This window comes from Anopheles darlingi, chromosome 3 (genome assembly GCF_943734745.1).
Source record: "Anopheles darlingi chromosome 3, idAnoDarlMG_H_01, whole genome shotgun sequence".
Taxonomy (NCBI): Eukaryota; Metazoa; Arthropoda; class Insecta; order Diptera; family Culicidae; genus Anopheles; species Anopheles darlingi.
Window position 1 is genome coordinate 30,258,590 of NC_064875.1, and position 24,400 is coordinate 30,282,989.

At 46.9% G+C, this 24,400-nt stretch overlaps 1 protein-coding gene across 1 annotated transcript; it reads right to left on the reverse strand.

Moving 5' to 3' along the window:
* Positions 1–908: 908 nt before the first annotated feature.
* Positions 909–23,630, reverse strand: LOC125956806 (calpain-C). The gene is made up of 10 exons (XM_049689016.1): positions 23,432–23,630; positions 21,932–22,347; positions 3,569–4,249; positions 3,210–3,477; positions 2,624–3,107; positions 2,178–2,544; positions 1,993–2,104; positions 1,729–1,919; positions 1,521–1,653; positions 909–1,445 (listed from the first exon to the last, which is right to left on the reverse strand). Exons 3-10 carry the CDS (start codon positions 4,030–4,032, stop codon positions 1,419–1,421), a joined length of 2,046 nt encoding a protein of 681 aa, XP_049544973.1. The 5' UTR covers positions 4,033–4,249; positions 21,932–22,347; positions 23,432–23,630; the 3' UTR covers positions 909–1,418.
* Positions 23,631–24,400: the final 770 nt, after the last annotated feature.

The following is a 24,400-nucleotide window of genomic DNA, read 5'->3' on the forward strand; positions in this document are numbered from 1 at the left end:
TTATGAACATTGCATTGTACGAACAATTTTTAATCAGTATGAGAAATAATGTATAGCTGAAATTGTACATAAAGGGCTGCATAATGCCTTACTTATTTTTCTCGTGTTGCTGGTGTTATAGCGCAATAATAATTAAAATTTAAATTTATTTTCATTAAAACATTGTAGTTTACTTATTTAACAATTGATAGACCCGAGTATATTGATAAATGTTGGTCAAGTATTGTTTTGTGTTTATAAACATAGCTCATATGCATAGGCAACGCGCTGGGTACCCGGGTACCCGGGTGCCACTGGGCGTATGTTATTTTTATCGGCCCATAATTACCTTTAAATATTAGTTATCAAAACAATTCCAATGCCAATTCGGCGTGAAATGAGTTGTACTTTGGGGATCCGGAGTTTCGTGAAAAAATATTTACGGGAAGTCATTCATTTTTTCGTTGAAACTTGAAATGGATACCCGGGTACCCGGGTGCCCAACCGAGGGTTAAAATCGATAAAGTGATGCTCCATAGGATTTTACTTAAAAATGATGTAGTGTCCAAAATTTAAAAAGATTCGGTGCAGTAGTATTATTGATACGATGGACACCGACATTGAAAACGAACGCGGAGTTTTAAGAAAACCGCTTCAAAGTAGCAAGATCCATTGAGCCATGTATTGAGTCAGCTTTATCCGAAGGTCCATTAATTTGATAACATGATTTGAAAGTCACATCAATTCAAAAAATAAAGTAAAAAAAATGAAAAAACACTTCACCACACCTAAGAGTAGACTTCTGTGACAGTAATAAATAACAGCTAATCTGTTGGCAAAGAAAAGGAAGAAAAGTCACTGGGCCTACCTTGACGTCAGGAACAAATACATCAACCTATAGAAATTATAACACGAAACAACTTGCATGATTACCATACAATTCAACCGATCAGTTAATAATGCTTTATTTACAAAATTTCAATACAAATGTCGTATGCACTTGAAAAGCGCGTTTCGTGCGCTTTCCGAAAGGTTCCCCACTTTCATCGAATGCACAGATGCGTTACCTCTAACAGCACGATTCTAGTTAAGATAGTAAACAGACAAACCTAACAAACTATTTTACACAATGTCAATGGTCTCCACCCTTACGGTCAACATGGTTTATCCGAGTATTTAAACAGATTACGCTTAACGGTATGTGGTAGATTGTGTTCTTCCTCCCGCCCCCTTCTGCTCATCGCAGACACTTTATAGTGCCTCGCCTTCATTCTACGGGTCATGGCTGTGTGTGTGTCAACGTTGCTTTTGATATCGACGATCTCCTCCAATCCTCTACCCTACAGTGGATATCAGTTCCAGCTAATTTCTGAGTGAGTCCAAGCATTAAAACTATCTAATACAACGAGTTATTGCGTGTGTGGAGTTTTCGCTTGCCTTCAGCACATGAACACGGATTTAATCCACTGAAATGAAGAAGAGATTGTAGCAGGATTAATAAGCAAGCCTTCCAGAAATGTATCATCTCCCCGTTGGCATACCTCGGTCATTCCCATGCTGATTATACCATCCTGGTTCGTGTCCTTCGCTTTGAACAGCTCGAAAGCCATTGTGAGGTGCAGGATGGCCGATATGAAGTCCGCTAGTCGAAGGGTTCCATCTCGTCGCATGTACCTAGTTGTTGGTGTAACGGAATAGAGAATCAGCATTGGGAAGTTCTTCAATGGTTGTGGATGTACGAAGCTGTACCTTAAGATCAGAATGGAGATGTTATCCGTGCTCAGCTGGAAACCAACGTCAAACAGTGCGTCCCGCAACCGTTCCGCCTTCAGTATGCCCGACTTTTCCTTCGTATGCATCTTGAACACACCCCACCACGTCTTCAGGTTGATCATGAACTTGTTGAAATCGTTAAAGTTGATGCGGCCTCGGTTGGATTTCTGTGGCAAAAGTTAAAACGAGATACACATTGACATTAACACATAACAGATCGAGCGTTGCTTCGTTACTCACATCCATCAGGCAGACCACCTGCCGACAAACGTCTATACTGGCACAGCTTCGAATGTAGTCGTTGGGCAGGCATGCTTCCAGCAACTCTTGCAGATCGAAACAATTCAATGTTCTGGAAATGAAACGGAATCAGCATTGAGATCACTAACGTGCTTCCACGCTGGTCAGTTCCTTTTCCCTCGTACCTCTGATCATCGGCGAGCTGCATAAAGACGGGTTCGTACTGCGCGGTACTACAAGCAACACCATTGTTGTTGTTATTATTGTTCGCTGAGTCGATCGAGATTTTCGCGTTGGAGTTGAGCAGCGGGAACGGATCGAGCAGTAGCATGGTTTGCGTTTCGAGCAGCGCTAACCGTATGGTACTACCGAGTACTCGCACACTGAACGAAGCTTCCTCCGCCGGTTCGAAGGTAGTGGCCATGATAAGGTAGCGTCCGGGATCTAGCGAACACCGGTGGCTGATCTGCCGGGAGTTCGTGTACTGCGAATTGACTAAACTTTTGTGCTTCTTGAAGAAGTTCTTCGAAAGGCATCCATTGATGTTTTGCACTGGGGAAAAAAGGGCAACAGGGAAATGGTGTCAATCGAAGGTAGAGCTCTTTTACACCAAGATTACAGCCAGACTTACCACTGTTGAGGTTATAGACGGTGAATCCGATCACTTTCGGTTCGAGTACGCTGTGCTGATTGACCGAGATAATGACATCCTCCTTCTCGCTGAGGAACAGCTGCAACTGTGGGTTGATGTGGAAGGAATCGGGATTGTTCCGACAACCACCAGCCGTCACACCTCGTTTCCACGTCCCCTGGTACAATCGCATCAACCAACGGCGGCTCTTGTCAGCCAGCTGTGGTTCATCCCGTGCCGTATCCGAATCCAGATGCACACACTCGAGGTGCGTGAAAGTTTGCGTCATATCGTAGAACGACATCCAGAACTCGCCCTGATCCAGCTGCTCGACCAATCGGTTCCGCTCGTTCATCGTCACCCGTTCCCAGGAGCTGGAGAACGACGACCAATCGCCATTGAAGCTGGACGATTTGCTCAATGTTTGTGCCAACGGATTTCTCAGCCGCACCAGCTGCACCGTATCGCCCATAATGGTTTCCGCCTGTAAGGATGAACAAGATCCAGGAGTCAAGATTATTAGCAACCAATGGCGCAATATTTGTCGCCCGGGGGAGGGGGGGCCTTAGTCCCTTAGCAGCTGTACCTTATCCATCGAGCATAGTCGATAGTTGATGCCGATGTGGATACCGTTCGGTAAGGCTTCGGTTTGGTTGCGGATCTGCGTCATGGTACCGTTGTTGATCGTGCACGTGATGATGCTGGTCGTGTCGAGCAGATTATGGAGCAACGGGGGCCTTATGAGTATGCTGCTGTCCACCTTGATCGAGATCGACTCCGTGATACCGCCCGTCAAATCGGCCAATCCATCGAGCAGCGTTCCATACTTGAGCGCTTCGTACGATCCGTGGAGTCTAGTAGAGAGAGGGAAACAGATCCGAGATTGATTAGAGATCAGTTACACAAACAAACACTCACAAGCACACAGGTATTGTCACCACTTACTTTGCATAGGCCTTTTCCAGCAGTCCGGGCCAGAAGGAGTTGGAGTTTTGGGCTTGCAGGAATGCCAGCTTACCATTGATCGTGGGCAATCGATCGTCGACCAGCACCTCCAGCCACTCACCGCACCACCACAACCGAAAGCGAAACACACCGTAGTAGGGCTTATCAAAGTTCTGATCCGCCGGTACGACCCGATAGAACAGTCCCTTCGAGAGGTAGAGCACACCCAAACAGGACACCAACCACCGATCGCCCATTTTCCCGGGGACAATATCGAACTGAGCCGTGGAGTCATTCACGAACACCGGATTCGAGACGATTTCATGCGGACGTTTCCACTGGAAGGTGAATGGTGGCGTCTGGTGGTAGAACACGGAGGACTGTGTGGCCGGAAAGTCTTCGTCCTCCCACAGGACACCCTTCTGTTTGCACTCCGATTTGATGCGCTCGTACGATGACGTCATCTTGGATTGGATCTCTTTTGTTTTGCTTCTCGAACTCGATCGCTCGGGGAATCCGGAGCTGCTGCACTTCTTTCCTCGCCTTTTTATCTCACTCTGCACTCTGTACGCGCGTGTGTGTGTGTCACTTGATAACACGTGTCAACGTCAGTCAGTAGTATCGCCTAATGCCGCCAAGCTGCTGCAACCAGCGTGCGCTCATCGTCGCTCTGCGTCAACTCTGCAAATGATAGGAAATCGTAAAGAAAGGTTTTAGGTAAGTGATTGTCATGGAAATTTAACGCCCTTTGTCTGGCATAGACGTCAATCATGCTGAGTTCCGGCTTAACGAGTACAGGTCTATTAACCTGGTGCGCAGTCACCTGGGCGCAAGTGTCGCAACTGTTAGCATATCGCTCTATCTCATATCATCCGAGGCATAGCAACCGTTTTGTAGCCATTCACCAACTCATCAGAAAGTGTAAAGACCTGGCTTCGTGCGCGGGTTCAACAACATAACTTGGTCTTTGTGCTTTTTCTTTTGGTGTGACAGATAAAATCGATTAAAAGCAGCAGCAGCACGCCAGCGCTCTATTGTGTGTTTATTTACGGGGGGAAGGCGGATTATTAGCATTCGCGTTCGGTGTTGATGATGACGACGACGCGCGCGCGCGCGCGCTCCCCCCAACATAAGTGTCATCGTTCACCGCGATCGAGGGCGCACACCCCCGTTACGTGCGTTGTTCCTTAAGCACTTTTCTCAAGGAAGGCACCACAACGAACCCGTACCGAGCGTTGCATTGTTTCTTTGCATTCGTTCGTTCGTTCGTTCGTTCGGGAAAGAAGGATGGGAACGTGCGGGCGTAACGGACCGGCGGCCAGCATTTCTAGCCAGCAGCATTGCACTAACGTAAACACGTTACACTTTTCTTACCAAACCACCATTCGCGGGGAGCAGCGTGCGAGTATGCCAACAATGGGAGGCGCACCACTCGCGGCTTGATGTCACTTTTAGTCACTTTTGATAAACAATTGTATAACGAGCGCAAAATTAGTGACCCCCCGGGAGTGGTGGTGGTGTGGTAACTGGTAACTCATCTGCAGGACGCTCTATGCCGTCGTGGATTGCGACATTGCAGAAGATTAGCTATGATTAGCTTTTCGCGGCAGGGAGTAGCGTTTGTTACACTTTCCACCAGCAGCCGAGAATCGTTTCGAAATGTCTTAATTGTCTGTCTAGTTTAGTTTCGGGCAGTTAAAGTGGCCATCTTCGTGTTTACTTAGGGCCCCTCCCCCCCCGCTTTTGATCGCTTTCGAGATCAAGTTGCAGATCACAATACACGATCGAAGCATAATTTATGATTCAACCGCCGTGGCTGCTGCTGCTGCTGCTGCTGCTACTCGCGCGCGCATCACACGCTCAGGGCGCCACAAGGAGCTGGGTGTTACTCAATTAGACCGATTATAGACGTTGCACAATCCTCCTCCCCGTTCCCGCACACAACACGGCCCGGAAATGAAGCACCACGACGCGTCCACGGTCCACGGAGTGTAGCAGTAGATCCATTTGGACGAGTGTTACGAATGCGATGCTTTTCAGAATGGATTTTTTCACGTGTGTGTAAGTTTTCTTAAGCAGTTCGTGTGATGCGTGTGCGTGTATGCATCAAAGCTTACACAACAGAACAGGAACTGCGAACAGTGCAGCCGAACTGAACGCTTCAATGGCGCCGTAACTGCTCCTTCGTTTAATGGCCGACCATCGAGGCCCCCGGTGCAAAACGTCTCAATCAGTGCACTGTGCCAAAAAAAGGGGAAGGGGTGAGGGTTCCGTTTTGTTCGGCATTCGGCGCTCGGTACAGAACTCCATATCGCCACATTCAGCGGTTCCTTTGGCAGCCCAGTTGTTAAATATTGAAGATAGCTTTTATTGCCACCACCACCACCATCACCACCTGCCAATGAACGAGGTCGGGAACGGGAATGCCATCCCCGGGGACCCGTGGCCCCGAAGGAAGGTAATGAAATACGAGGCCGTTGCTATTAAGGTGCGCTGCGTTGGTTCGCTAGTCACCATGCCAACGCCAGTATGGCACCAGGTCATGTAGCAAACCGACGATGATGGGTCCCACAAACCACTGCATACTAATGCTGTTGTACCGCTCCCGTACCTCCGCCTCTAACGGGCGCCCGTGCGCACCTTCGCGTACGAGACAGAGACGAGAGCGATATGATTGATGATAAGTGGTTGCATTCGATTAACCCATTTCGTCGTGCGTGAAGATGCGCAGCACCAGCCCGGGGGAAGGAGGGTTCACGAAACACCTGACACCATCACCTTAGAGGAGGAGGAGGAGAAGCAGACGCCCGAAAGTAGCGGATCTTTCACCACGCACACACACACATAGATCACTGGTGCGCTTTTCGGTTTAATCGACTCCACATGATAAGGGACGCTTCGCTGAGACGCCCTGCATCTAGCATTGATGTCAGTGACACTGTTTTGGGACATTCCCTTTCCCCGGAGGTACGTTGTATTTCGGGTCATCCCCATCTACATAGTTAATAACCGAAAAATGACGACTGTTTAAAGCTGTCGCCTATGGAGAGATAGAGAGAGAGAGTGAAAGACACAGTTCAGTTCAACCCAGTTTGTTACTAAACTCCTGCTGTCGTCCCGCTATCATCATTAAGTCAGGTCTGCTGCAGGTTGATTCCAAGGGAAGCGAAAATAGGAAAGGGCACAACAACAATGCTCATTATATGATTGACTCCGATTGTTTTATAACACCAAGCGCGCTCGCTCGCGATCGGTTGGTGATCGGTTTGGATAGAGGCTTCCACGAGCAAAGAGCGATAGTCTGCACGAGCTGCCAGTCAATCTCTGTGTGTTTACGTTCGGAAAGGGCCTTCCACCCAGGGCCCTAGACCTGCTGCTGGTGGTGATTGTGGTGTTGGCAGCAGGAAAGAACGAACATAACGTTTTATAACAGTTAATTGCTGTATTTACATTCCTAGCCTCTGCCTTAGGCCACCTAGCGGCTGCTAGGTTAGGGGAGGGGTACGTACAATGCGTGTAACTCTTCTACACACACCCCCTGGTGTGTGTGCTTCTGTAGTCTATGGTATCGAAGAACCGAACGAAATGGTCGGAACGAATCGAGCATGCAAATCGAGAGGCGATTGTGCAAGCATACCTTGGTGGTGGAGAGAGTGCTTGGAGAGCGATCCAAGTATCCAAGGAGAGAGTAACCGGGCATCGGTAGTAGAAGCAGCAGCATCCATTTTTTTCCCATCGCGATCGTGAGCTACTGCGATTGAAATGCGACGCGAACCTTCAATTGCACCTGAGGCCATTTTGCCTCCATTTTTATCTCTCACAACCGCAGAGTAGCTCAATCTGCGGCGGCGGCTATAACACAGCACAGACACACAACACACTCTCAGATACGCACACACGCATGATCGGTAACGATATTGAACGGATCCACTTGTAGATGGATCTGTGTCAGCGGCCTCAGCGGCCAGCTGCGTCCACGCTGGTGTTAAGGTGAGTGGAGGAGTTATGTAAAAGAGGGCCATCGAGCGATCGAATGTGCGTTCGCTGATCGGCCGATATCCAGCCCAGTAGTGCCTTGGACAAGGCTGGATTTAGGACAAGAGCAACGGCAGCGACATTAACAGTACCGATATGTGTGCGTGTTTGTCTGGACTGGACTGCTGAGTGGTCATTCTGTCAGCGCAGAGTAGTGCAATTAAAATGCCTTGCAAAGATTGTGGAATTTTTATGGACTGGACACTCGCGACACGGGGCTCGTGGTGGAGGGTAGCGGTTTAGAGTTGATTATCGAAGGATAGAAAGGTTGAGTGATAATGGGCAGGAGAATGGTTGACAATTCATTCGCGGCTGGTGAAGCGGAATGAATTAGCAAGTTTATTATTGTATTTGCCCCCTCCAGTCGCCATTGCGTTGAGCTACATTCCGTATAATGGTTAGCGTAATCAATCTAGCTGCTAATTTACTAGATCAATATCGCAGAGAATAGAGCGTCGATTTTGATGAACACCTGTAAGTGGTTAGATTGATGAAAGACGACGATGGCACGCGAAACAGTTGAACATATATTTTCCCTTTTTCGGGGATTGTTTAGTTTCTGTAAGGCCTGATAACTTTTCCGTAATTTAAAAGTTTTTTATAGATCAAATAAAAGCAAAATAACCAAAGCGGAAACAGCTAGCAGAGGGAAGAAAATGCTTAACTTAAGCAGTTTTTGCAAATAGCTTGTTCGCAAATTAGAAACTATTCGTTTATTGAATGGTAATTGACCTTTACCAAAACTAACTTGAACCCGACAAAGGAATTCGATAAGCTTGATAAAACATATTTTATGTAGAAAAGTGCATCGAAAACTATTTATAGAACGAAAATGTTTTTGGTACATTTCATTTTTTTCTGATTACTAGCCAATGAAGCGATGAATGCTCATGACATCTATTGATTTCTGAGGGATTTAAAGGCTATTGGCGTTATTTGTGAAGGGCCCAAGATTGCTTCTCTATCCTTCAAAATGAAGAGCTACTTTCAAAGTCAATCGCTGATCAATCAATGGATCAGCAAATGTTGCATTTGTTGCTGAGGATTTCTTAATTTTTTAGGTTGATGCATTAGTTCGTGAGCACAAACCAGCGATTGTAGTAGTTCAGTAAAACATTTAAAGTCAGTATAAATAACATATTATTATAAACCGAAGATGACGAATGGTTAATTCTGAGATTTGGATGATTTTTTTAATGCTACTCAAAGGACGAACTCTATATATTCAAATTTAAAAGCTCTTAATTGGTGAATCGCTAAACTTCACCCAACTGTATTGGTATTCAATAGTTGATATTTCAAGCACTAAACAGTATTATAGTACAGCCACTTGTATGCATGATGACTTAGAAGAAGAAAATGATGGACCTTGCACAACAATTCGATAGAGTGTAGTGGATTAAAATTCCACTCAGCTGCTGTTGCATTATTATTGACGTCAGTTTAGCAATTCAATGATAAACATAAGGCGGTGTAACCCATACTACGTCCAGCATGAAAGCATGGCGTGATAAAGTGAAGTCAAATCTATCCGTTCGCACCATTTTTGGCGGAAACAAATCAAAGGGAACCCCGAAAGGAAAGTGAAGGAGCTGTCCTCCCGGGGACGGTAAAGAGGCAGGAGGGGTCGCTACTTACAATGCCAAACACTGCGAACCATCCCTTCCGCCTTGTTTGCAACATTCCAAGCCAAATGATAGCCTTTTGCCAACCACCTTCTCTTCTTCCAAAGAAAGCCCAAAGGCGTTGAGCTCACAAAAAACGCCACCATCTCAGGCCCTTGGGGCTATTGCGTCTCGTCGGAGGGATTCTCACACAACAACATAACAGCCCGGACGACCGAACCGGCAGGCTGGCTGGCTGGCTGGCTGACAGGTGGCCCCACATACTTTCACTTCAGGACGGGCTACAAATATGACTTTCAAGGGAGTTTGAAAGGTTTCACATCAGCAGCACCATCGGCACCGGGAAGCGTTTTCGGTAATTTCGAAATGGCATGCGTTGTCCCAATTAGCGTGTGCGTGTGTGTGCACGTGTGTGTACGTGTGTGTGCATGTGTGTATAATTATCAAACGGCACGCCGACAAGCGCGCAGGAGACAATTTTCCCATCCCATCCGTACCAAATCGTCGCGTCGACCATATTGACGTTTCGACAACGTTGATAAACTAAAACAATGAGCCGATGCTTAGGGTTTTGGGCAAAGAAAACGTTATGTCGGTGGCGCATTTCTTAAGTAGTACATCCCCCCCCCCCCCCTCCCTCGCGACTCCGCATGAGGCAATGTCCACACGAAACAGACATCTTCACCAACATTGAAAATGGTTGATGCAATGTTGGGTTTTGGACAAATTCAATCAGTGGAACCAAAAGATCAACAGCGTGTGGCGTGATGCGTTGATGTGGCGTGAACACACACGCCTTATGCCACGCATCGTGATTCGTGTGTCTGATTCGATGACGGAATGTGTGCACAACCGGCGACATACAGATGCAAAAGCGAAAGTGGCCATTTCCTGTCTGTCCATCAGTCCATCCGTCCGTCCGTCCGGCTCAATGGACGAGGTGCGAGACGATCCCATCGTTAAATGCTCGCGAAAGGTGTCAACAACTCACACCTCACCTCACACCACCGTCCACACTGCGGTGGCGGAGTGATTTATCTGCTTATCTCGGTGCTTTTACATCGATCGTAAAGTGAGTGAAAATGACATAAGATTAGCGTTTATTTGGTGAGAGAATATGACGTGACGTCTTATCACGATCAGCGATCTAGAAGACCGGACCGGAACTTGCTTTGTGCCACGTGGAACGTGGAATGAATGTTGCATCGCACACGCACTAGAAATACCGACAACGTACCTCATTCAACAGTGACACGATAAGGATGACGTAGAGCACACGATATGCTCTTGAGGCAACGTCTTAAGAGCCAAGAAGGGGATGCCAAGCTGACAATCCACAAGCTTCCCAGCAACGCATATGAATCTCGTCGGAAGCCATAATCTAGATTCTATACGACAAACGGTCGCACCGGTTGTGATCATCACCTAGCGATGCACGTACGTACACCTTGAAGCTGCTGCTCTACTTAACCCATCTGATAGGCTGCTCGTGTGTTACTCACAGGTCGCACACCAATGCCAATGCCGGATGGCTGGGAATCGACTCTAGACTTTCCCGACCTGACGCGATCGGGCGTTGCGTACGAGCTGCAGCAACGGATCCAGTAATTAGACCTTAGGCGGTACGGTGGCCACTACTAGGTCAGCCAGAGCGCCAGAAGCGTTCATCGCTGAACTTGAAAGAATTTCCCTCGGTATGGCCACCACGCGGCACCCGCTGGTTCGTTCATGCATGATGAAGAGATTACTGTAACGCGAGGTTCTCAGGAGTTGAATGAGTAGTTGTACCAGTTGCATGAGATTACAGAGCATCACGTACGAATGCACCTAGTGTTGCTACTGCTGCTAGTCTGCGTATATTGAATCAAGCACATTAGATGATACCGTAAGCAGCAGAACGAATTGAAAAGAAAGATTTACCCTTAGGGAGACCGGTTGGGAACATGTTGTTTCGCTGGCTGTCTAAATGTTTCCCTCGCTTGTCAAAATTATGTTCGCCACACTTTATAACATTGAGCTTGCCGTTAAGAGAGGTTTTTTATTTTATTTCCATTTATGTGTCACTTCAAAATGATGTTCTTGCATGCTAGTACCATCTACAAAACCCGCTGAGAACCGTCACTTTGCACTGCATGCAGTATGGCGGCTGTTAGAGCGGATATAACAGTGGATTTATTAACTGGGAATATTATAGGCGTATCCACAAAACAATCAATTTACTACATTTTCTCTCTGTATTTGTGTATACATCGAAATAAATTAATCGCATGCTCATAGGGCATGCGTTATAGCTCACAAATACTTTACATTTTATCAACAAACAATCCGACCCTTTTCCGAAATAGTATACATCATAAACATTTAAGTACTCATATTTCATACAGTAAACAAGTTGAGGAGCATTTCTTGTTTGAAAAATAAAAAAGAAAGGAACCTTGCAGGGACAAAACATCATTTCGCCAAGTATTTTCAGAGTAGTATTTTGGCAACCATTGAGATCCTTAAGGATAATCTAAAAGACTGTTAGATAATTAGAGTATTTATGTTCAAATGTCGAAATGATGCCTTCATTGGTTTTAACGTGCTCATCCACTATGTGTGTTATACTAACTTCGACATAAGTTTTTATTCCTCTGAAACTGAATGCTTTTTCCGGTACATCCTAGATTTACGGATGGTTTAAAAGTCTTGAAAGTATTATAAATATTTATTATAAACCATTGAAACTCAAATAGCTATAATCCTTTCAAGTAGTACACCATCGCTGTAGTCACTGTACCAGTTTCTTCACCCTGAAATGCTAATGGAATGAAATACTATCCGGCTGACAACTCGACTAGAGTGCATCTATTCATCTTTTGAACTAGATGCAGTATCGTACCATCTTGTTCCATCGTCTTCATCTTCATCCTCCTGCAATACGATATCGAATTCAAATTAGTTGTAGCTTAAAACCGGCACCCACCGCTTGAACGCTGTTCAATATTATAAATATCAAACATGCTCCAATTAGTGGGAGAAATTTCTAATACCCGGTTTCGATTTGCCATTAGTCTCTCCGGCGACGATGACAACGACAAAGACGACAACGACGACGATGCCGCCGAACGAGATCGAACAGATCGAAAAGCAAGCTCATGGTCTGAAGCGTTCACTACAGGATCACAACCGCGATCACCCTCCCCGTCCTCGGCCTGAAGATGGTGGTGAAAGTAACATCTGGAACTGTACAGTTTTCCAGTTCGTTTCCGTTCCGTCTCTGTTCGGTTTCGTCTGTCACAAACCGGACGGCAGGGGGGGGGGGGGGGGTCCGTATTTGCAGTGCGCCCATCGGTTTCTGATTTGGACTGTATCCGAGGCGAGGTATCCGCGAGGAAACCTTCCGACCCTGCGAGCAGTGGCGATGAAATAACCATCGTTTAAGGGATCAGCTAATAGTCGATCGTATCTGCTACGATTTCACTCACCTATCCGCCGAACCGAATGGTATGTGGGCGCTTTCGCTTTCGAACAAACAAAACCACCACCTGGTGTTGGAGTCAACCCTCCGGCCCCTCCCGGGGGGGTCTCTTCCGATGGTCCGATCCGTCGGAGTTATGTGAAAGCATTTTTGAGTCTGAGGTTAATGCGATTATGTTCACCCAATAAACTACCATCAAAACAATCATGACCATGAGATGTTACTAATCAATCGTTTGTGCTAAGGTGCTTGTGTTGCGTGAATAAGCTTTCGGAGTTGGCAGCAAATGTTTAATCCTTGGAGCATTTTTATAGGATCCCCATTTATTTTTGGCAAATTTCTTTCCAGGATGTCCAGGAGTTTTCTTCTTGGCTCCGTGGTTTCTAGGCCCTTGATTGGCATCGATGCTCTCATAATAATTCTCCTCACTATGCTTCGTATAAATCGCGTCGAGATCCGCACTATCCACAGCGATTCCAGCAATCCTAAGCTTAACAACCTCAGTAGGCTCCGGTACGGTGCGTGTGTGTGTGTGTGTGTGTGTGTTGTTACACGGTACAGCTAGCGGCAGGACGGGAACTATCGGGAACAAGTGGTATATTATAACTGTTTTCCGCATTTCCTACGATGTACCCGTTGGCGGTGTTGCCTCCGGGCTACCATCTCCCAGTGATCCCTCCCCATTCCGCCTGGTGGTAACAGGGCCGTTCTGCCGTGTACCTATACCGAGCATCGCATCCCGGCCGTACGGATCAGCATCATTGGATTGCTCTGTTTATGCAAGATTCATCCGTTTTTTTCTTCGATCCACTCCTTTGCTGCTCCTCACCCTTTTCCTTCTACTACAACACCGTACGCTCCAAAGTGTGGTAATGTGGCCACTTAATCTTGAATCGTCTTTTGTTTTTCCTTCTTGCTCCGCAAGCAACGTGTGTTCATGCGTGCATATGTGTGTGTGTGCGCGCACTGAAGAGAGCAGTTTAGAGGAGGTTTTTGTTCTGCTAAACCACACACCATCCAGCACGCCAGGTTGGATTTACGATGAGAACGCGACTTACGGAGGCCCGTACTAGCAGCGGTGCAGCTCGGGTCTTTATAAGGGTCTACACCAACAGGAGGAACAAGTTCCCCGCGCGCGCGCGCACCAAGGCTGGAAACTAATTAAAAACAACCAAACGGAACAAAAGCAATATCCAATCAAAGTAAATAAACACGGTTGCTTTGTTCCCTAGTTTCCGCTTCCGCGCGTAGAACCGCGGGCAACCTTCTGGACCTTATGAGGCTTCGGCCGAAGGCATCTTGATCTTGGCTAGAACGCGTACTTTCCCGACACTTTACGTGGAGCTTCACCGACCGTACTGACGTCATTAGTAAATGGAGAGCAAGAGGAGAGTTTCGTTGATTGAATAACTAAAACCATAAAAATGGCAAACACTATCCCAGACAGAAAACAGCCAATTTATGACACTTTTGCACAACGTATTTTATGGCACACACACACACACACACATGAGCATTTATAGAAACACTAGCAACGAGCAGATTGAACGACGACGATAATGTGATGCAACTACACGCGGATACACCAGGCGACAGGGTAGTTGGTTTGTAGTAGTATAAAAGTGGCACACATATTACTATTGAAAATAGAGAGAAATTGGAAGAGAAATTCTCCCTGATCTGACCTGACCCGGCTCATCTGAAGCGCAAAATTTAAACCAAACCCCCCAGCGACCAGACGGCGTCAGGACAGGTTTTCGGGGATGGCGAAACGATGGCGGAAGGGGGTGCTGTACAAAGTGGAAAACGTATCGACACACCCAGTTTCACTTGTCATTTGTGGTGCCCATTCCTGGTACCACATTCTTCGAGGGGAAGCAGCATTTCATCTCCCTCGAGTCGCCAGGGAAGCCAGTTTGGTCAAAACACACCACACGGCGCAATGGAGTGCGATGAAACGATAAAGGATTTCACTTTTACGGACGACGGCGACGACCGAGCCACGATGCCAACGATGGCCACTCTACACATCAGCGGAGTGGCGCGCTCGAGAGGTTTCCAAGAGGTTCGCGCATTGCAACGCTTCTCCTTCATGTCACGCTACGCCCAAGGGTCATCAATAGTCATCGATCACAATTTATCAAAACTAATAACGAGAAACCTCTCACCTTCGGTTATCGGGTTATTCCTCTTTCTTCTGTTACTCCTTCTCCTTCTACCTCGCGCGCGCTGTCATGTGGTTAGTTGGAATGATGTTCGTTTAAAAAATCAAATATTACTTATACGAGAGTGACTGCAAGCGAGTGCAGATGAGTTTCATGAAACTGACCGGCGAATCGACCGGAACTAAGTGTCAACTGCCTTAAGGTTTGACCTTGTTATGGGCCTTCGAACCAACAGCGACGGGAGGGCAACATGTTTGGCACGCAATGGCGCGGTCATGCCGGTTTGGCATGGTCGGCCATTAACATTCCATGTTGAGCTAAACGAAACGCAGCGGTAGGAGTGTTTGGCGTGTATTTGCGTGCGCCGTTGGACACGTCCTCAACAGAGTGGAATTTCATTTCTCGGACTGTAGGCCCCTCGAGCAGAAGCCAAATGGTGATTAACTCATTAGGATCGCCGTACGGTGCCAACGGCGCTGATGGTGCGTCCGGAGGAACGTGGAAGGAATTAGAAAAAGCTTCCAATGAACCTCGATGTCTTGAGTTCCTTTCCCCATTACTTGATACAGGGCCGGCGACAGTGGACGATAGTGCAGAGTCTGCTCTTGAGGCTTGGTAAGTACAAAAAGGGAAGGGAATTGATTTCAGAATTGTCGAACTTGGAGGACGATGACGCCTGTTTGCGTTAAAGGATCTTCTGTGGCAGGTCAATGGCGTCACCAATAAGAAATTAAGTAAAACAGTAGACAATCGCTGCCCTGCGATTGAAGTGATATTGTAGGTCATTGATTGAATTCGTCTTCCATGAACTCTTCAGCTAGGAACGAAGAAACCTTGCGAAGATCTCGCCATCTCGTCAGCTCACGGACTGAACTCAAAAGTTGAAAGCAAGAAAAGTATTTCAGACCACCACCTTGCGGACATCACCAAGGTCTCGGTTCCCCTAAAATGGAAAGTAAGTGATGCATAATGCTGTCGAATCCATAAACCTGGACTGCCAAGCATCAGTAGCTGGAGAGAAGAAAGTACGGAATGTGGAACCTGTTTCGATCCGCTTACTGTTAACACAGTGGCCTGTGGATTTGTCGTCCTGCTGGTGCCGACTTGCCTGGTGCCGGGTGCGAGAGCGAAAATTCCAAACCAGACAGACCGGGTTAACCCACTAGACTGATGCCAAACGATATCCCGAAATTTATGAGCCAACAGCGAGCTTCTAATGCGCGGCCACATCACGCCTCTCCACCTCGCCTCGGTTGAAATGGAGGGAGAGAGGCAGGAAGAGAGAGAGAGAACACGGAGACCCTGTCCATTGTGGGCCATCGCAGAGCCCTGTCTGGAATGGAAGTGAAAATGCAATGTCGGAATCGTTGCATGCGGAGAGGGAAGAGAAAACGACATCAATCAGTGACGGTGATGGAGGGGGCGAGCGGTTCATGACCGCACCACACCTACACCGTGACCCTCATTTACTTTGGCTAGGCCATCACTGCTGGGATCTCGCCTAGTGAAAGCCACTCCAGAGACGCTCCTCCGGTTACCATTGTCAAGGTTATGAATATGAACCCGAAGTGAAGTAGAATAAGTACTCCGTGGGGGTTCCTCGTTGATTGAAATACATTTGTACATAACGATCGTGAAAAGATCTAATAACCTATGGAAGAAGTTATCAAAAGTTATATCAGACCTGGTAACTAATCGATAATACTAATATCAAGTATACTTTAGACCCTATATATAACCGCTGTAGAATTCCTATAATTCTTATTGGTCAGTGTAATAAGTTCTTTCGCGAAATTGTACTAGAACTGCAATCTTAATCCGAACCGTACAAAAACATATGGTAGAGACCACAGAGAACTGAGGAGAAGTGTAGGAGGAGTGCAAAGTACGCTAGCACAAATCTAGAAAATCAAACGAATGTCACTCACAGACAACCGGAGACACACAGTCGGACCTGTTTCCCAAGTAAGGAATGTACCCGTGCCACCGTTCGTGGCACCAGTTCGTGGGACAGGGTCTGAGCCCGGGTTCCCCGTCATGTGGGAGTCACTAATCCTTGATACACGCTGACGGCTCTCGCCAGTGACTTTGTAATTTCGCGTGGCAGTGGACAGGTTTGCCCACTTTGCCCGCGACAACTGCGATCGAGGTAGGCAGAGAGTTCAACAGCTGCACCTGAGTGCTACGCCGACTGAGACGCTTGCATCGTACGATTGCGATTCTGCTCGTAGGTGTCTGTGTGCGGTTGTTTCATAAATAATGATTTTTCGAATGAACGAATATTGAGCAACATGGAGATCGATTTGTCGTGCAAAAGGTACCTGCCACCTGATGGTTCTAAATCTAAGTACAGCAACAAGCAGGCCTGGATGATTCTATGATGCTGCATACTTTTAACGGATTTGTTCAGAACCGTGTCCAGATTATAAGAATCTGAGCATATATACGGTGATAATTTCTATTTTCTTGCGTTCACACTATGAGATTTTTGCACAAGAAATTGGCGAACCCACAGAGAACTGACAGTTCGTCTGTTTTGTAAATTGAATGCAGCTGCTCTATCAATTTTTTCATCTAAAATGTTTGTGAACGTTGCAAATTTTTATAATAATTCAGATTTTTCGCCTTTTTTTACTAGTACGTATTATAGTTTAAAACCGTCAGAAAAAGTGACAGTTTTTCTACGTCCATTTTTCACCAATACAGTATTGTCTGGACAAATCTGCATCAGAAGCTCGGTAGGTGTTGACTCATTTAAGTGGACACCCTGTTAGATATATGCAGACCAACAATGCAATGTTGCGGATCGGCATCGAGCAAACAAAAACACCTTCGTGTTGTTGTCGATGTCGTTGGGATGGTTGTGATGAGAAAAACCAACAACACCCTTTCTAGATGCTCAACACGTAGGTAGCAAGCTTGCATAAATTCCTCCCAATCATTCCATTCCATTCCGACCCTTTTTCGGTCGACAGTAACAAACGTCACCACCGGGAACAATGGCTCGTGCATCATATGATGATTTGTGGTCGCACCGTCTGCAGCACGAAGGCCGCGCAGTGGTGTTGGGCGAGAAGATCTCACTCACTAGATCGCTGGCCGGATGGCCTTGCTTGCGCATAACTCGAGCTACGCATCACGATGCGGCACCAAACGCCATCCGCCGGGACCAACAATTATGGGCAATTGTTATACCCCCCCAAGTAGTGTTGCGTGCTGCGGCGAGCGAGAGAGTGGACAAAGCATTGTCCTACGGGGATGACTTTTCGCGTTTTGTTGTTTCTAACTAAGCATTCGTTCACAATGTCACAATGCGGGATTTTTGTGTGAATATGTGTACAGCCTCCAGTTCGATGCCCTTCCAGGAGGTAACAGTTGGAAATACTAATATTACAGAAAGACATTTCCACACACAAAATGACGCTAATTTGCGCCAGAGTGTTATTTCACTTGACTTCACTTGGGCATTCGGCTGCCGGATGTGAGGAATTGTTTCAAAGAACCCAAAGCAGCAGGAGTTAGGGCTTCTAATCGCTTCTGCGATACCGCCACGGCTCAAGCATAAACGGACTAGGAAGATGACCTGGCGATTTAGCTACCGAACAGTGCCCCCCAAAAACAGTGGCGTTATTCCGTACTTTTTTCCGTTGTTTTCATTGCGTTGTGTCTAACGCTTGCTCATTACCCTTTTCGGTGGTTGCTCACGTGAGACTCACGCACACGGATGGGCAAAAGTTCAACGACTTTCAGTAAGGGAGCAGGGCGAATCTGCTCTTTCTCTCTCTCTGTCTCTCTGTCTGTCTCTCTCTCTCTCTCTTCGTTCATCGATCTCTGCCGCCTCTTGCTGGTGCACCGGTCAACGACTATCGTACCGAGGTTCGTGCGAGGTGCGTGTGTGGGATCATCACACCGATATCGCGACAAAATGGCCATGGTGGGCCGTGTTTGGCCATATTTGACTTGGCGAAGAATTTGTATATTTCGCTGAACCGCAACTGTGTGTGTGTGTGCTACGTCCTGAGCGTCCAACGCATCGTCCACAGCTCCTTATATTCTGTGCACCCCGAATGGAAAACCGATTGGGGTGAAATGAAGGAAAGACGCCCTTTTCAGCGATCGACGCTTGGAATGCCGATTGCTTCTTGCCCGGGATGCCGCCCGGGCCCGTGGTTTTGGTAAAACAATCACGTTTCATAATTGGCTGACTGCTTCATTTGGTGCGTGCGCCCCTCGGGCACCCGTAGCGGGATGCGAATGCGATGCAGCTGTGCATGAGGAGGAGGGTGTGGTGCTCGAGAACGATTGATTTCGTATGCCAAGCATGCTCCCCCATCGACGGAGAAGGTATGTCGCAGACGCAGTTTTGTGCGCTCCCCTAAAGTGTCTGCGGCCCAAGAAGCATTCAATGATGATGATGATGTCGCTTCAAGGTATTAATCCCGGGGGGAGATTTGGGGAGTCGATAAGGGAAAGGCTTTCAATAGCTTTTCTTCGTGTTTATAGCATGTAAAACGTTTATAAAAATTGATACAAGCAGTTAATACGTACACTATGTACAATGTTCACACACTTCTTGCACCCCTATTAATAGTGCACCTACAGTATGCTATTCGTTTTATATGCATTGCTGTTAATTTTCTTTTACTGCCAATTTTTAATTTTTTGAAAAGGATTTTTTTTTCTATTTCGTTATTTACATTAAATTGATCATATTTTATCAAAATGGGAAACATTCAATGCGGAAACAAAACAAGGTTTATCAAAAGCTCCATTACGCAATAATTCCGATTACTTTCAATTTTCTTCAAAACATTGCGAAACACCAATCATAATATGTTCACTTTAGAAGAAATGCGTGATGTGAATCATTCTAATGCGACTTCTATAAAAATCACAAAGCTCTATAAGTAAAACGGCCAGTGATCTTAATTACTCGACGGAGATCATGCAAAATTTACTAAAATAAATCTTTAGATGTCAAACGACAAACCACCGCAATCATCATGGATTTGCTTTTTATTTCAAAAAGAAAAATTTCGAAAAAGTAAATATTTTTCGATCACAACATGCTTCATTGGTCTATTCCGCTGACAAACTGCTAGTCCAATAGCAGAAAAAAAGGAAATTTACAGGTTACATGCCTGTAACTTCATATATCTCACAGAAAGCGATAGGAACCTTCCTCGGTTTCGATGAACCCTTGCTTGCCTGTTGCTTTAAGAGACTATTTGCAGATACCATGCAGATGATTATGAGAAAAGATGAAAGCTAACTCGTCATTTCATGTTTTAATAGGACGTAGCACGGAGGAATTACTTCCAGAATTAAATTCTAGGATATTTTTGTCCTTAAGTTGAATAGCGTTTTAATCCGTGATAACGTATCCGAACCCCCTGGAGTTTTTTTTATTAAGTTGATTATGCTATCGAAGTTAAAAGAACTTTAATTTGCCAGTTAGCCATAGTTCAAAGCTGTAGCTAGACAGAAGAAGTGAATGGCGGACCTTGTGCAAGGTTTTAAAAATGCGTTTGAAGATGGCGAGGATGGAGCTAAAGGTGCCAAAAGTTATGCTGCCATGAATAACAATGAATCACATACACTTAATAAAAACAATTGTATTTCTCCACATTCGACACAGTAAAGATGTTCCTACCTGCAACAAACTTACTGTGGCAGTTGTACCCACGTATGCAACAATATTTGGTCCACCTCTTCGTAACACTTTCGATTCGACGTCAATCTTTTTGGTCAGCAAACGACTTTCCACCGGGCGGTCAACCGGTCCCAACAACCGGTCGGCGGATGCCCGAGGCCCAAAATAGCCGATGCAAAATCGTTGCCACTCACTTGCTGCCACGACCCCTCTCCCCTGACCCAATCTCCAATCAAGAGCTGAAGGCCAGGCCTTTTTATTATTAACGTTGCACCGTTTTACGCTCCAAACCGCATCCACAAATCGGATCATCGCCATCATCGCATCGCTGCAGCGTCCCTTTTACCGGCACAACGCGACAGCTTTCAACCGGAGAGGCCGCTCCACTTGCGGTCTCCATTTCGGCCGGCCCCACCATCGCGGGTGTTACGACGCTCAACATAATTATTGTAACCGTGCCGCAGTTATTATGTGTACAACAATGGAACACAAGTGTCTAATGAGACAATTTGGTTTTCAAAAAACCTTCCCCGAAGGAAAGGAGGGATGGTGATGGGGATTGGTGGAAAAATCAAATTCTCATCGTAGCGAGTCTGCAAAACGGAACGGACTGGAACGGTCGCCACTGTCCTCCAGTGAATGGAATGGCGTCTCGTGTCAGTTTTTCATCCTCCTCCCGGTTTTTTTTCGGAGACCCAAACACTTCTCAAAGCTCAGCAGCGCGCAGCAGGCTTTGCATGATTTAACACATTTGCCCCACGATCGACCATTATCGCTGCGCCGCGGATGAACAGAAAAATGGGGAGCATATCATGTCATTTCAATTTACCCTTTTATGGGAGACGGGGGCTTGCTTTTCCGGCTCCCTCTCTCTCCAGCAAACTAATTCATTTAACGTTTATTCCGATCCTACAATTAACGTTTCTCGATCTTCTCCCATTGCGTCTAGCGCAGGCCCCGGCGGATGAGGATGAGACCTGGACCTGGAGGGCGCGCGAAGAAGGTACGGGAAGAGGGAGCTATAGATTTAACCTACATAATAACAACGAATGGCGACGGTTGATCTAGATGTTGCTCTGATAAATGATCCGTTAGTGCTGCAGACAGAACGGTAAAAATACACCTCTCCTCTCTCTCCATCTCGTCCCTCTCTTCGATGCACGCGGCATGTTGCAGCATGTGCAGTGCAGTACCGCAGCATGGCCGGTCGGTTGGGATTGAGCGAAACTATGGAGGAAATCACTTGGGAAGTATCCATAACGCCAGGCTGGGGGAAGCTGGCTGGCCTAACTTGTCCCCAATCCCGATCCCGGTTTCTTGCAAGCTTAATGGCACTTTAATGGAAAATCCCGACCGTTGATGCGACGATGAAGGACTACTTGGATGCTTTGGTGGTGTTTTTTTTTTTTTTTTTTGGTTGCTTACCCAATAAGCGGCATGATTCCTTCGATGATGGTTTCGGTTTTGCACTCGCGTTGGTTTCTTGCTGCTACAAAAAAAAGGGTTCACTGACCACTGACTCGATACTCGATTACTCAAATTAAAACAACAACGACGCCGATGGCTTGCGACGATGTCACTTGTTCACGACAACAGAACGGGAACTACTTCAAACTACATCAACTACCAGATGCAATCTGCGTCTGGTTGCATTTGGCCGCTTTTTACTTCCTTCCTTCTAACACTTAGGCCAACCACCGGTGTGGGGGCATCTATGACGATAAGCACACACACATACACACACAAGTACGCACTTTGGAACCGCACTTTGGAGTATTATTTGCACACTTGCGCCGAGTGACCTACGCACTTACGCTGCTGCACTCGAAAGCTGCCTCAACCTACATTTGCAGCGGGGGGGGGATGGAGGCGCAGATTGGTTCCGAAAACAAAACAAAAAAAACCCCAACGTAAATGGATGGTAGAAGAGAAGGATGGGAGAAGAAAGGAGGAAGAAGAGGAGGAAACTATGAAATATTAATGCGTGATTTCCAATGGCGCTGGGGCTTGGTTGACCTGCGCTGCCAAAATCCACACGAGAAAGTACCGCGCAGTTGCGCTGCGGCTGCGAGGTGAACGGTGCTGGTGAGTTTTCACTTTACAGACCTCGCAATCACACACACACGCGGCCACGGCCAGCAGATGCACTCGTTCCGGTATCCGGTATCGGACGCACGATAGCAGCAAACGGCAAACGGCAGCACGACACTTGACACACAAAAAAGGCAAGAAACAGGATTGGCGCAGAAACCTGCGGGGGACCTGCGTGGCCCCGGCGCTGCCACTCCCGTGACCCCGGAGGCACGGTGTAGCGCTGGTTGACCGCCGGTTTTGATCGCACAATCGCACGCTTACCTTTCGCTTCTCTCTCTCTCTCTCTTTCTTTCTTTCTTTCGCCCTTGCTTTGCTCCGTGCTCTCTTCTGCCGTGGTTAAGATGATGTCATGCACGCAGCGGTAATGGCACGAATGGGGCACGACCTCTCTTTTCTGACCACCGCTGGACCACCGCTGGCTGGGAGTGGTTGAATCAACAATCTTCCCGAAAAAGTTGTCGCACACGAGATTAGAAAAAAAACAACAACAGGTTCGTCACTTGAAGGCGCGTGCGAGTCTTTTGTTTGAATCTTCGGCAAAAACTCACACTCTAACCGTTCAGAATGGCGGCATCGGATGTGGTTTCTGTGTGTTTTATCCCCGTTTGGCCACCACCATCTGCTATCCGTCCCTTAACCGATGCTGCTCACGGTTGCTGTTCTAGGGTGACGCACACACGCACACACACAAATACACCGTAACCGCGTGCGGCCAAGCGCGAACGACTACGTCACTACGTCGCGCGAGAAGGCTGTCTGTGACACCTATTGGAGTTGTCCAGAATTGAGGAAAAACGCCACCCCGCGTCCGCCGGTGAGAACAACGCTTACCTTCGGCGCACGATCCGAACTGAAACACGAAACCACGAAACCACGATATTACGAAACGCGGTCCAGCAAGGGCCGCCCAGTGGTTGGGCTGCCGGAATTGGGACGTTGACAGAGTACACACACGCACACACAGAGAGACACGGCAGTAAGCGCCTGCACTAGCCCCGTTTGGAACGATCGTGACCGCGTCCGACAAGCAATTTCAGTGAACTGCGGGCTGCTCGCTCCGATCTGATCCGATCCGCTCCGTTACGTTGAGCACGGCTGACGATGCGACGGGCACAGTGGAACAACGGGGTCTTGGAACCGCAGCTGAGCATGATCCGTGTGGGCATGGAAGCGAGAAGGTCTTTCTCTTGCTGGACTTGCCTCTCTTACCATTCTCTTTTTGGTCCCTTTTTAGGTCCCCCCTCTTCTGCTGCTGATGGAGGCTGCTGTTATCGTTGGCGCTTGGCGTGTTGGGAGAATAGTGTAGCGATCGTTGAAATGCTGATGTATCCATCATGTTTTACTTCTTGTGATAACGGATCAGGCGGTTTAGTGAAGCAATGAATGTTTGCAACAGGGAATTACATTGTGGCATCAATGTGTTTAGTGGTGTCCCTTCATTCTCTCGGCTATTTCTATAGTTCTTGATGCTCCTTGCAAATGAAATTTATATATACAGAGAAGAGAAATATCTTCCAGATTTTAAAATCATATTGTAATAAATTTCTATTAACGAGCGTTTCCCCATAACGTTTCATAGAAATGGAAAATAACTCCTATACAGTAGTAGAACAATCCCTATAAATTTCAGATAAAGTATTTACAATAACACAACGGTGTATGCGGCTCAGCGTAACTTTAGACAGTAAGCTTACACAACACAGCACTACAGGAATATGCTTAATGGGGCGTATTAGATGTCTTGGATTCACTTGTAAGGTATGTAAGGTTTATTTTAAGGACATGACATGCCTCAACGCT

Bases quoted from the DNA above. Each gene is read 5' to 3' on its own strand.
- LOC125956806 (XM_049689016.1), bottom strand. From the start codon at position 4,032: ATGACGTCATCGTACGAGCGCATCAAATCGGAGTGCAAACAGAAGGGT. The intron at 1,920-1,992 runs GTGAGTAACGAA...CTTTTGCCACAG, and splicing joins AGGTGGTCTGCCTGATGGAT to AAATCCAACCGAGGCCGCAT. The intron at 1,446-1,520 runs GTATGCCAACGG...TCTTCATTTCAG, and splicing joins TCAGCATGGGAATGACCGAG to TGGATTAAATCCGTGTTCAT.